The 13805-nt window shown below is 40.4% G+C and overlaps 1 protein-coding gene across 1 annotated transcript in view; it reads right to left on the reverse strand.

Moving 5' to 3' along the window:
• LOC128692203 (alpha-2-macroglobulin-like) overlaps positions 1-13805 on the reverse strand; it is a gene marked incomplete at its 5' end in the record, with an annotated part of 260699 nt that overhangs the window by 76913 nt on the left and 169981 nt on the right. Inside the window, 2 exon segments of the mRNA XM_070096368.1 lie at positions 3734-3867; positions 6465-6615. Of these exon segments, the coding sequence (XP_069952469.1) occupies positions 3734-3867; positions 6465-6615 (285 nt within the window).

Raw genomic sequence — 13805 nt, forward strand, 5'->3', positions numbered from 1 at the left:
AACTCCCAAGTATCTGAAAACATTCACTTCTTCCATACTCCTCCTCCCCAATTTGATATCCAATTTTTCTTTATCTAAATCATTTGATACCCTCATCACCTTACTCTTCTATGTTCACTTTCAACTTTCTACCTTTACACACATTCTCAAACTCATCCACTAACCTTTGCAATTTTTCTTTAGAATCTCCCATAAGCACAGTATCATCAGCAAAAAGTAACTATGTCAATTCCCATTTTGAATTTGATTCCCCATAATTTAATCCTATCCCTCTCCCGAACACCCTAGCATTTACTTCTTTTACAACCCCATCTATAAATATATTAAACAACCATGGTGACATTACACATCCCTGTCTAAGACCTACTTTTACCGGGAAGTATTCTCCCTCTCTTCTACACACCCTAACCTGAGCCTCACTATCCTCATAAAAGCTCTTTACAGCATTTAGTAACTTACCACCTATTCCATAAACTTGCAACATCTGCCACATTGCTCCTCTATGAGAGAGCCACAGAATTTGGTAAACACAAGCTTATCTGATGTTATCCTGATGCCAAATGACTTCGAACAGGCGATAAATGACATGCCCATGCACTCTGCCCCAGGGCCAGACTCATGGAACTCCATGTTCATCAAGAACTGCAAGAAGCCCCTATCATGTGCTTTTACCATCCTATGGAGAGGGAGCATGGACATGGGGGTCGTCCCACAGTTACTAAAAACAACAGACATAGCTCCACTCCACAAAGGGGGCAGTAAAGCAATAACAAAGAGCTACAGACTGATAGCACTAACATCCCATATCATAAAAATCTTTGAAAGGGTCCTAAGAAGCAAGATTACCACCCATCTAGATACCCATCAATTACGCAACCCAGGGCAACATGGGTTTAGAGCAGGTTGCTCCTGTCTGTCCCAACTACTGGATCACTACGACAATGTCCTAGATGTGCTAGAAGACAAAAAGAATGCAGATGTAATATATACAGACTTTGCAAAAGCCTTTAACAAATGTGACCATGGCGTAATAGCGCACAATATGTGTGCTAAAGGAATAACAGGAAAAGTTGGTAGATGGATCTATAATTTCCTCACAAGCAGAACACAAAGAGTAGTAGTCAACAGAGTAAAGTCTGAGGCAACTATGGTGAAAAGCTCTGTTTCACAAGGCACAGTACTCACTCCCATCTTGTTTCTCATCCTCATATCTGACACAGCACAGTGTCTTCCTTTGCAGATGACACCCGAATCTGCATGACAGTGTCTTCCACTGCAGACACTGCAAGGATCCAGGCGGACATCAACCAAATCTTTCAATGGGCTGCAGAAAACAATGTGAAGTTCAACAATGAGAAATTTCAACTACTCCGATATGGTAAACATGAGGAAATTAAAACTTCATCAGAGTACAATACAAATTCTGGCCACAAAATAGAGCGAAAAACCAATGTCAAAGACCTGGGAGTGATCATGTCGGAGGGTCTCAACTTCAAGGACCATAACATTGTATCAATCGCATCTGCTAGAAAAATGACAGGATGGATAATGAGAACCTTCAAAACTAGGGATGCTAAGCCCATGATGACACTCTTCAGGTCGCTTATTCTATCTAGGCAGGAATATTGCTGCACACTAACAACACCTTTCAAGGCAGGTGAAACTGCTGACCTAGAAAATGTACAGAGAACCTTCACAGCATGCATAACAGAGATAAAACACCTCAATTACAGGGAGCGCTTGAAGTTCCTGAACCTGTACTCCCTGGAACGTAGGCGGGAGAGATACATGATTATATACACCTGGAAAATCCTAGAGGGACTAGTACAGAACTTGCACACGAAAATCACTCACAAAGAAAGCAAAAGACTCGGCAGACAATGCAACATCCCCTTAATGAAAAGCAGGGGCGTCACTAGCACATTAAGAGACAATACAATAAGTGTCAGGGGCCCGAGACTATTCAACTGCCTCCCAGCATACATAAGGGGGATTACCAATAGGCCCCTGGCTGTCTGCAAGCAGGCACTGGACAAGCACCTAAAGTCGGTACCTGACCAGCCGGGCTGTGGCTCGTACGTTGGATTGCATGCAGCCAGCAGTAACAGCGTAGTTGATCAGGCTCTGATCCACCATGAGGCCTGGTCACAGATCGGGCCGTGGGGGCGTTGACCCCTGGAACTCTCTCCAGGTAAACTCCAGGTAAACTGCCACTCACCCATAGCGAACATCTCCAGTGTTAGTTAACGTGCATCTATAGCCAAATCATTGTCATTTTTTATATTTTCTTTATTGCCTTTATACTTATTAACCCTTTCAGGGTCGAGAGGCCCTCTCCTAAACTTGTTCTCAGGGTCGAAAATTTTTCGGAAAAAAAAAAAATTACTTTTTCTTATGAAAAGACAGAGAAATTTTTCCCGATCATAATGACACCAAAAGTATGAAATTTGCTAAAAAACTTACGGAATTATGCTCTCGCAAAGTTAGCAATCTCGACAATGTTTACGCATCAGCGATTTCACCCACTTTGAGCCCTATTTTAGGCCAATTCCAGTGTACTAGTCGACAAAAATCACAACTATTTCTCTAGAACTCCATATTTTCTATTGAATGAGTACAAGAAACCACCCATTTACCGATTTCAACTATCCAATAAAGTGGTCAGAAATTAGCAATTTTGCCAATTTCACAAAAATTTCAAAAGATGCCAATTTCCAAATAGGTTCCAGAATAAACAAGACAGACATTCCTGGCACTAAAATAACATTTCCTCTGTTTATTAGTCATGTCCCTCTTACATTTCTTTTGCTTTCCACTTTGAATTTTTATTCTCACAAAAAATAGAAGATTCACTGTTATGCAGTCTACTGCATTAGTGTAGAAATAGTATAAATAGTATCAGCACACTTGTGAAAATATATTAGACTCACCAGTTGACATGTATTGGACGCATGGCATGATTTGTTTACTTTTGAACTTTGGCAAAAATCGAACATTTCTGTTACTTTGAGCTCAATTTCAAAGTACTTTTCATTGTGAAACCAATCAAAATCCTGTCAATTTCTATAATATGTCTTCTATTCTATAAAATGAGACCAGGAAAACTAGAATACAACCATAAATACCCTACAAAAATACAGTGCAACGTCGCTATTTTAAACCAAAAACACGGACGAAGTTTTTTTTTCTCATTACGCACTGTGTCCTGCAGGATTTTTTTTATACTGTGCACACTGACCACATAGACCCATTCTTTCATATGTAGGCCTACCAGCTTTCTCTCGCTAGATTTGAAGGCGCTAGAATTTAGGCTTACTAGTACGTCAATAACCCTGGTGCATAAGCCATACACGTACGTTGGAAACCCTGAAAGGGTTAATGTAACTTTGTGAAACACAGGCATACTTTGCTGATAGCCATGACAAAAATTTAAACACAAAATTGCAAAAAGTGGATAATGCTTCTACTTCCCTTTGAACTGTCTCTGAGGTTGACTTATGACTGAGTATATGTTTTATGTACAATATGAAAACCAAAAACTTCTCTAAATATATCTTATGTGCAGCTTCACTTGTCATTATGCATATAATCTTAATAATATACAATGTATAAATAAAAACTTGTCTTTAGGATAAATTGAATACCAGTATCAACAGCATGCTGCTGCATTAACAAAGTGAAGTACTTATGGTTATTTTACATTTTTTCTTTGTATATATTGAATCTAACTTACCAGGATAAATTGACGAGCTTGAGCAAATGATTTAAGAACAAATGCTGTTAGCCAGGTTGAGCCAGAATTATCAGATTTTCCAAATGCACTAAATGATCCATCCTCATGACGATACTTGAGTTCACGCTGATAACCTGGAATATGTAGGTAAAAATATTGTGTAAGTGCCCAAACTGTATTTAAGAATTAACTCTCATATTAAGGATGACAAATAATGAAAACAAGAAGTAGAAAATCACTTTGGTTCTCCCTTGCTTTGAATAGCTTTTATGTCTGAGCGATTTCGAATTTCAACAAATTATTTTAGATTCAAAAATACACAGAAAAAAATAGTAACAAGAAAGGGCATATAGTAGTGAAATTTTCATTGTGTTTTCTCAGCTTCAGACCTTCCTTTACTATATTTCTATCAAATATGTCAGGAATTTCCCTTTCATTAGGCAAAAGTTGTTACTGTTCCTTTTTTAAACTGCCTGACAACTTTGTATATATTCTGAAAATATCACTTTTCATGTGTACGCATCGAGAGCAAAAGTGCATATATACATGGACTGTGTATATCTCGGTATATATCCACTTAATTTACTCTAATCTCTATATTACATATTAACGTATTCTTTACTGGTGGTGTACAGGTGACACGCAACCTTAATGACCCCCTGTACTGTCAACAGGCTTTCAACCTAATTAGCCAGCCAACTGTGCATATTTGTTATTCTCTTCCTAATTTCTGTACATCACTTATGTTAGCAATATTATTTATTTTTTTTAAAGATTTATGTACCCACTCCTCCACTTTCTTTGCTACATCATCATAGCTATCTTTAATTTTGACTTTATAGTTTTCTAAAACTTTGATCCACTGTACCCACCTTCCCATTCATCAAAAATGCTCGTGAGTTAGTTTCTACTGTCTGTATGTGCTTTATCATGTTACCTTCATCTTTATTCTTCTGTTTGGTTATCTTGTTTGTCTTTTCTTGTTTGCTAAAGTTCACTTGTAACAAATGCTCACTTTTATCTATTAAATTTTTCAATTTTCTTTGTAGTTTGCTTTGCATTTTTAATTCAAATCTACAATTTCTCTTTGTAAATTATTCATTGCTGCTAAGATGTTGACTCGTCATTCATCTTGACAGTTTTAGTTATCAAGTTCTCCAGACTTTTAAAATCAAGAAATTTTGTCTATTATTTTTGTTTATTTATGTAAAAATTGATTAGTGTACATCATTTACCAACATTTGCTGATTTCATCATTTGTACTGTAATTTCATTAGAACTTTGGGACCCACCTTACATAACACAATCCATGTCTGTATAAAAAAAAAAACACATCTTGTATCTTACAACATTATGTTAATTCAGTTCAAAAGCAGTATAATTTTATAGCTCATTTGTTTAAAATAATCTGTGCTATCTTTTAACCCTTAAACTGTCCAAACGTAGTTCTACGTTCACTCGCATAGCGCTCCAAACGTAGATCTACGTTTTTTACATGCTTTCCTATGGAGAAAATCAAGGTCGGAGCGCTATGCACGAAAACGTAGATTTACGTTTGGAGAGTTTAAGGGTTAACAAGCCGTTAATTTCTGAATTCTCTTCAGTCATTGTATTTTTATAATTATTAATGATCAGAGGAAAGCAACCTTCAGCCTTCAGACTTCTTAAAATGCTAAACATTTAAAGGAAAACAAAACATTTGTTAATATCTTCACATTCTTATTTGGCTCTTACACAAATAAGCTAGTTGATATTTGCCTGAATTATGAAAATGTAACATATCAGTAATAAGAATGTAATGTGGGTGCACCTAAGGTAAGAATGCAATGTGGGTGTACCTAAGGTAAGAATGCAATGTGGGTGCACCTAAGGTAAGAATTATGAAGAAGCAAAAGTGTTTTACACACTGAATACATAACAGTTATTTATTTTTATTATTTTTATTATCACACTGGCCGATTCCCACCAAGGCAGGGTGGCCCGAAAAAGAAAAACTTTCACCATCATTCACTCCATCACTGTCTTGCCAGAAGGGTGCTTTACACTACAGTTTTTAAACTGCAACATTAACACCCCTCCTTCAGAGTGCAGGCACTGTACTTCCCATCTCCAGGACTCAAGTCCGGCCTGCCGGTTTCCCTGAACCCCTTCATAAATGTTACTTTGCTCACACTCCAACAGCACGTCAAGTATTAAAAACCATTTGTCTCCATTCACTCCTATCAAACACGCTCATGCATGCCTGCTGGAAGTCCAAGCCCCTCGCACACAAAACCTCCTTTACCCCCTCTCTCCAGCCTTTCCTAGGCCGACCCCTACCCCGCCTTCCTTCCACTACAGACTGATACACTCTTGAAGTCATTCTGTTTCACTCCATTCTCTCTACATGTCCGAACCACCTCAACAACCCTTCCTCAGACCTCTGTACAACAGTTTTGGTAATCCCGCACCTCCTCCTAACTTCCAAACTACAAATTCTCTGCATTATATTCACACCACACATTGCCCTCAGACATGACATCTCCACTGCCTCCAGCCTTCTCCTCGCTGCAACATTCATCACCCATGCTTCACACCCATATAAGAGCGTTGGTAAAACTATACTCTCATACATTCCCCTCTTTGCCTCCAAGGACAAAGTTCTTTGTCTCCACAGACTCCTAAGTGCACCACTCACTCTTTTCCCCTCATCAATTCAGTTATTTACGTTTTATTAAATAAAATTAGTTACCTTGTTTCATGTATGTCACAGCTTTCTCGCCAACTGAAGGAGTAGACTGATTTGAGGCATCAAGATACTGAAGAATGAAAATATTCGGTGCAAAATTAAGCATGTTTTGTTCTCCACAACCATAAGGCATACGCACAAGTGAGCCGAGATTCTGAAATAAAAAACAAATACAATAATATAACTTTTTAATGTATACAAATGAATGAAAACAAAAATAGAGTGTAATAAAATTATTCTTAATAGAGATTGAAAATAATTCCCAGGACTTACTTAAGTAGAGCAAGTGCACAAAATATGTCGAACAACATGAAATTGTGTAAAAGTTTAATGAAAAATATAGGTATTCCCCTGGCCTGGTATTCCATGAAAGGCTCTCTATTATCCATATGAATTAAGCACTTCTTTTTGAGATAGTAATAATCCAATTTCACAAAGCAAATGCACAAAATGTTTTTTCCTTTTAACATTACCTGTTTTTCTTCAAGGCACCAGGGAGCCTCCAACTTGTATCCTACACATAGTTTAAACACGAGACAACCGAATCAGTAATATAAGTAGTGGAGAATGTAGAAGGTCGTGATAGTCATGGCAGAATTGGTGGTACAGGTCGGCCATCACTAATCCGGCAATCGGTTATCCAGTTTCATCAGTAATCCAGCACTAATTTCGGCTAGCATCATTTCAAATTTCATCATTATACTGGCTCAAATCATGATACTGTCTCAAATTTCATCATTATACTGACTCAGAAATTGTGCAGATGGTTGTAAATCCACAGCAGCAAGCCAGTGGAGGAGAAAGTAGTGATGCAAATTAGGAAAACGTAGCATTAATTAAGTGTAGATTAATTAAGTGTATTCTAACCTAACCACTCTGTAATCCAGCAAACTCACTAATCCGGCATACTACAGGTCCCAGTGATGCCAGATTAGTGATGGGCGGCCTGTAACTGGTACACACAGCTTTGTGATGGCAGTGTAGTAACACGAGTAGTTAAGATAGTAACAGTACTAACTTAGTATTTAACCCTTTGACTGTTTACGCCATATATATACGTCTTATGCACCACTGTTTCTGACGTATTTATACGCATAAATTCTAGCGGCTTCAAATCAAGCAGGAGAAAGCTGGTAGGCCCACATGTGAGAGAATGGGTCTCCATGGTCAGTGTGCACCATATAAAAAAAATCGGGGAGCCAGTGTTGCATTGTGGGAATGCCATTTCAGTTGTCCTTTTTCAGCATGTCTAGCAGTGAGAAATATGTGACTCCCCAGCAAATCTGGGACTTCTCTTTCCAAGTGATGCTCTAACACAGATGGAAGTGTCAGGGAAGATCAATTTCATGATTTCGAGGAGTTTGAGACCAAAAGCAATGGAGGAGGAGGAGGAAGAAGAGGAGGAGGAGGAAGAAGAGGAGGAGGAGGAGGAGGAAGAGGAGGAGAAGGACGAAGAGGAAGAGGAGGAGGAGAAGAGGAGGATGAGGAGGAGAAGAGGAGGAGGAAGAGGAGGAGGAGAAGAGGAGGAGGAGAAGAGGAGGAGGAGAAGAGGAGGAAGAGGAGGAGAAGAGGAGGAGGAGAAGGAGGAGGAAGAGGAGGAGGAGGAGGAGGAGGAGGAAGAGGAAGAGAAGAGGAGGAGGAAGAGGGAAAAGGAGGAGAAGAGGAGGAAGAGGAAGAATAGGAGAAGAGGAGGAGGAGGAAGAGGAAGAGTAGGAAGAGGAGGAGAAGAGGATAAGATAAGATAAGATAAGATTTCGTTCGGATTTTTAACCCCGGAGGGTTAGCCACCCAGGATAACCCAAGAAAGTCAGTGCGTCATCGAGGACTGTCTAACTTATTTCCATTGGGGTCCTTAATCTTGTCCCCCAGGATGCGACCCACACCAGTCGACTAACACCCAGGTACCTATTTGCTGCTAGGTGAACAGGACAACAGGTGTAAGGAAACGTGTCGAATGTTTCCACCCGCCGGGAATCGAACCCGGGCCCTCCGTGTGTGAAGCGGGAGCTTTAGCCACCAGGCCACCGGGCCACCAGGAGGAGGAGGAAGAGGAAGAGAAGAGCAGGAGGAGGAGGAAGAGGATGAGGAGGAAGAAGAAGAAGATGTAATAATATTGTTCCCTTGAAGCAAGAAAAAAAAAAGTCCACCCCATGACAGTGACAAGATAAGGGGAGATAACATCTGATAAGAGCTGACTTTGATGAGTGTAAACGAGGGTGGAGCTGATAAGGAAAGATTAGATGACCATCGCCATCCCTTTGTTTTTGCTGGTACACAAACATTTGTCTGCCTATTTGTCTGTCTGTCAAGCTCCCTGTCTATCAGTCTAGCTCTCTGTCTCAGAGAGAGCCACAAGACTGCCTCATCAGGAAAGTAGGAAGGAAGGAATGATGACACACGACCATTTACCTAGGATAACTACATAACACAACTGCCTGCTAATACTTTGCAGAAAACTTCTCAGACAAGGTGTTTTGTCTTTGCACATAAAAAAAAAAGTCCACAAAAATGCACACACATTGGTTTTGTGTGTGAGGAGTGTAAAACACCATTGTGTATGACACCATGTTTCAAAGAGTTACACAAGCTGCAGAACTTCTATGAATATGTTCGGTGACTGTACATAGGTATATATATTATAGAACAATAGTAATAAAAAATTTTTTGTACTGTTTGTTTTTGTAAACAAGTTTTGTAAAAATATATTGATAATTATGTTTGTGTGCTTATTGTGTTGTATACAACGAGTGTATATATGTACATTGCACCTTACTTTGGTCTCATAGGCCACATAAGTTGTGTGAAAAAATAAAATAGTGAAAAAGCAAAAAACCTTCAAATACAAGTAAACTAAAGTTTACCGGGTGAGCAGCAGTCGCCGCTGTTGCCATACGCGGCTCATTTTCTGCAAACTTCACAGCTCTATATCTAGGTAAGTACTGATGGCAAAAAAAATTTTTTTGGACTAAAACACTCAGAAAAATAATCTTAACATTTTCATAAGAAAAACTAATTTTTTTTTTTCGAATATTTTGCGACATAGAATGACAGTTTCAGAAAGGGGCCTGCGACAGTCAAAGAGTTAAAATAGTAACAGAAGTAATTTAGTAGAGGCAGCTTTACCCCAGGTCTTCCATTAAGTGTCATCTCTCCTGTAAACTCCATGCCATTTTTCAAAAATAGTACGGTATAATTTTACCCGTTTTAATGCTGGCAGTAGATGGAGAGAGTGGGATATTCAGGAGAGAACCTTTTGCTTTTCTGTTTTTAACTCATACATGTAGATAATACACGGTGGCCCGGTGGTCTGGTTTACCTAGAGTTTACCTGGAGAGAGTTCCGGGGGTCAACGCCCCCGCGGCCCGGTCTGAGACCAGGCCTCCTGGTGGATCAGAGCCTGATCAACCAGGCTGTTGCTGCTGGCTGCACGCAAACCAACATACGAGCCACAGCCCGGCTGATCCGGAACTGACTTTAGGTGCTTGTCCAGTGCCAGCTTGAAGACTGCCAGGGGTCTGTTGGTAATCCCCCTTATGTGTGCTGGGAGGCAGTTGAACAGTCTCGGGCCCCTGACACTTATTGTATGGTCTCTTAACGTGCTAGTGACACCCCTGCTTTTCATTGGGGGGATGGTGCATCGTCTGCCAAGTCTTTTGCTTTCGTAGTGGGTGATTTTCGTGTGCAAGTTCGGTACTAGTCCCTCTAGGATTTTCCAGGTGTATATAATCATGTATCTCTCCCTCCTGCGTTCCAGGGAATACAGGTTTAGGAACCTCAAGCGCTCCCAATAATTGAGGTGTTTTATCTCCGTTATGCGCGCCGTGAAAGTTCTCTGTACATTTTCTAGGTCGGCAATTTCACCTGCCTTGAAAGGTGCTGTTAGTGTGCAGCAATATTCCAGCCTAGATAGAACAAGTGACCTGAAGAGTGTCATCATGGGCTTGGCCTCCCTAGTTTTGAAGGTTCTCATTATCCATCCTGTCATTTTTCTAGCAGATGCGATTGATACAATGTTATGGTCCTTGAAGGTGAGATCCTCCGACATGATCACTCCCAGGTCTTTGACGTTGGTGTTTCGCTCTATTTTGTGGCCAGAATTTGTTTTGTACTCTGATGAAGATTTAATTTCCTCATGTTTACCATATCTGAGTAATTGAAATTTCTCATCGTTGAACTTCATATTGTTTTCTGCAGCCCACTGAAAGATTTGGTTGATGTCTGCCTGGAGCTTTGCAGTGTCTGCAATGGAAGACACTGTCATGCAGATTCGGGTGTCATCTGCAAAGGAAGACACGGTGCTGTGGCTGACATCCTTGTCTATGTCGGATATAAGGATGAGGAACAAGATGGGAGCGAGTACTGTGCCTTGTGGAACAGAGCTTTTCACCGTAGCTGCCTCGGACTTTACTCTGTTGACGACTACTCTCTGTGTTCTGTTAGTGAGGAAATTATAGATCCATCGACCGACTTTTCCTGTTATTCCTTTAGCACGCATTTTGTGCGCTATTACGCCATGGTCACACTTGTCGAAGGCTTTTGCAAAGTCTGTATATATTACATCTGCATTCATTTTGTCTTCTAGTGCATTTAGGACCTTGTCGTAGTGGTCCAATAGTTGAGACAGACAGGAGCGACCTGTTCTAAACCCATGTTGCCCTGGGTTGTGTAACTGATGGGCTTCTAGATGCGTGGTGATCTTGCTTCTTAGGACCCTTTCAAAGATTTTTATGATATGGGATGTTAGTGCTATTGGTCTGTAGTTCTTTGCTGTTGCTTTACTGCCCCCTTTGTGGAGTGGGGCTATGTCTGTGGTGGCTAAAGCTCCCGCTTCACACACGGAGGGCCCGGGTTCGATTCCCAGCGGGTGGAAATTCCGACACGTTTCCTTACACCTATTGTCCTGTTCACGTAGCAGCAAATAGGTACCTGGGTGTTAGTCGACTGGTGTGGGTCGCATCCTGGGGGACAAGATTAAGGACCCCAATGGAAATAAGTTAGACAGTCCTCGATGACGCACTGACTTTCTTGGGTTATCCTGGGTGGCTAACCCTCCGGGGTTAAAAATCCGAACGAAATCTTATCTTATCTTATAGTCTTTAATTTATATAGAATTAGACAATTTTCCTCAGTACATAGCTTCAATACAGACTTCCAGGTTTCTGGTACCTGTGTTTCCTCTTCTCCAGTAGTAAGCAGGTGCCCCTCGCTGCAATGTCAATTTGTAAGTCTTTTACAGAGATTCTCTAGCCAAAGTTGACATTCTTATTGTAGCTATCATAGCCTTGTTTCTAGATTGTCAAACAATTATTTTCTAGATCGTGGTTTCAAAACCAACGGTACCAAGACTTTCAGAGTACTCTTAAAGCTAAATTAAGAGTGGCTCCGGCTGGTTGTTTTGAATAGCGTATTGTACTAGTTTATGATTATGCTCCATTTAGCGCCACAGATTTTTACATACTTTTCTTGCCCCATATGTATCTTCCTAGATAATATTTTGACTCCTGGTTCAGAGTCTGTTCCAAATATGCTGATTTGATTGTGCTTCAGAAATTTTTGCTCGCTAACTTCCTGGGCCAGTTTCAGTCTTTCGACCGCAGCTTTCCTCAGTCTTGAAATATGGGTTCTCCTTACCTATGTGTCTAGGGTCAGTGATACCTCTCCTTGATCAAATCTATATCTGTCAAGGCCCTGTCATTAATTAATGAGCTCATATCTGCTGGGAAGTCTTTTTTTTTTGTGACTAAGCTTGGAACATGGATAAAGACTGCTTTTGTTTCCTGCTTTGTTCTTCAGAAAATTTATTATTAAAGCTACCTATGTATAGTTATGAATCAGTAAAGAGTGTGGGTAGGTCTCATTGAGTTAATCTCTAACTTGGGTGAGAGAGTTTGGATTTTTGCTGGCTATGAGTTTTGCAGGTTACTGCATTATTGCAATAAAATGTATAGGTATAAAAATAAGGAGTATATATTACAAGGAAAAAAATGTTTCATAACTGTATACGTAATGTCAGCATTTAAGTAGACACATATTAGATGTCCAGTTGGCCACGTATGAGACGACCAACTGAGTGACGTGTTTAAATAACTAGGGAGTTAGTAGCTTGGGTGATATCATGGAGACAGGTTGAAGTTAAGTAACTTATGTGGAGACCTGGAGAGGGTTTCGGGGGTCAATGCCCCCGCTGCTGGGTCTGAAACCAGGCCTCACGGTGGATCACGGTCTGATCAACCAGGCTGTTACTGTTGGCCGAATGCAACCAGACGTTCAAACCACAGCCTGGTTGCTCTGGTACTGACTTTAGATGCCTGTCCAGAGCCTTCTTAAAGACTAACTTGTTGAAATTCTTAGACTATAGACTGTTTTTGGGATTTGTTTTATGAATATGTGGGCCCTGGCAGGTGCCTGACACTCTCGTCTGAGTGGGACCTGTGTGACTTGCGGAGATACAGATTTTTCAACAACAAGTCGGCCATCTCCCACCAAGGCAGGGTGACCCACAAAGAAAGAAAATCCCCAAAAAGAAAATAATTTCATCATCATTCAACACTTTCACCTCACTCATACATAATCACTATCTTTGCAGAGGCACCCTGATACAACAGTATAGAAGCATATACATATGAAGATATATATCATATCCCTCCAAACTGCCAATATCTCAAACCCCTCCTTTAAAGTGCAGGCATTGTACTTCCCATTTCCAGTACTCAAGTCTGCCTATATAAAAATAACTGGTTCCCCTGAATCCCTTCACTAAATATTACCCTGCTCACACTTCAACAACTCGTCAGCTCCCAAAAGCCATTCATCTCCATTCACTCCTAACACACTCATGCATGCTCACTGGAAGTCCAAGCCCCTTGCTCACAAAAACCTCCCTAACCCCCTCCCTCCATGTCATTCTACATGTCATTCTACTTTGATCTATTCTCTCTAAGTGGCCAAACCACCTCAACAACCCCTCTTCAGCCCTCTAATACTTTTATTAACTTAACAACTTCTTCCAATTTCCAAACTCTTAAATCTCTGCATAATATTTGCACCACACAATGCCCTTAGACAGGACATCTCCACTGCCTCCAACCGCCTCCTCGGTGCAGCATTTACAACCCAAGCTTCAAACCCATATAAGAGTGTTGGTACCACTATACTTTCATACATTCCCTTCCTTGCCTCCATAGATAATGCTTTTTGTCTCCACAAATACCTCAATGCACCACTCACCTTTTTACCTTCATCAATTCTATGGTTAACCTCATCTTTCATAAACCCATCCGCTGACATGTCAACTCCCAAATATCTGAAAACATTCACTTCTTCCATTCTCCCTCTCTCTAATGT

Source organism: Cherax quadricarinatus, chromosome 53 (genome assembly GCF_038502225.1).
Source record: "Cherax quadricarinatus isolate ZL_2023a chromosome 53, ASM3850222v1, whole genome shotgun sequence".
In the NCBI taxonomy this organism is placed as follows: Eukaryota; Metazoa; Arthropoda; class Malacostraca; order Decapoda; family Parastacidae; genus Cherax; species Cherax quadricarinatus.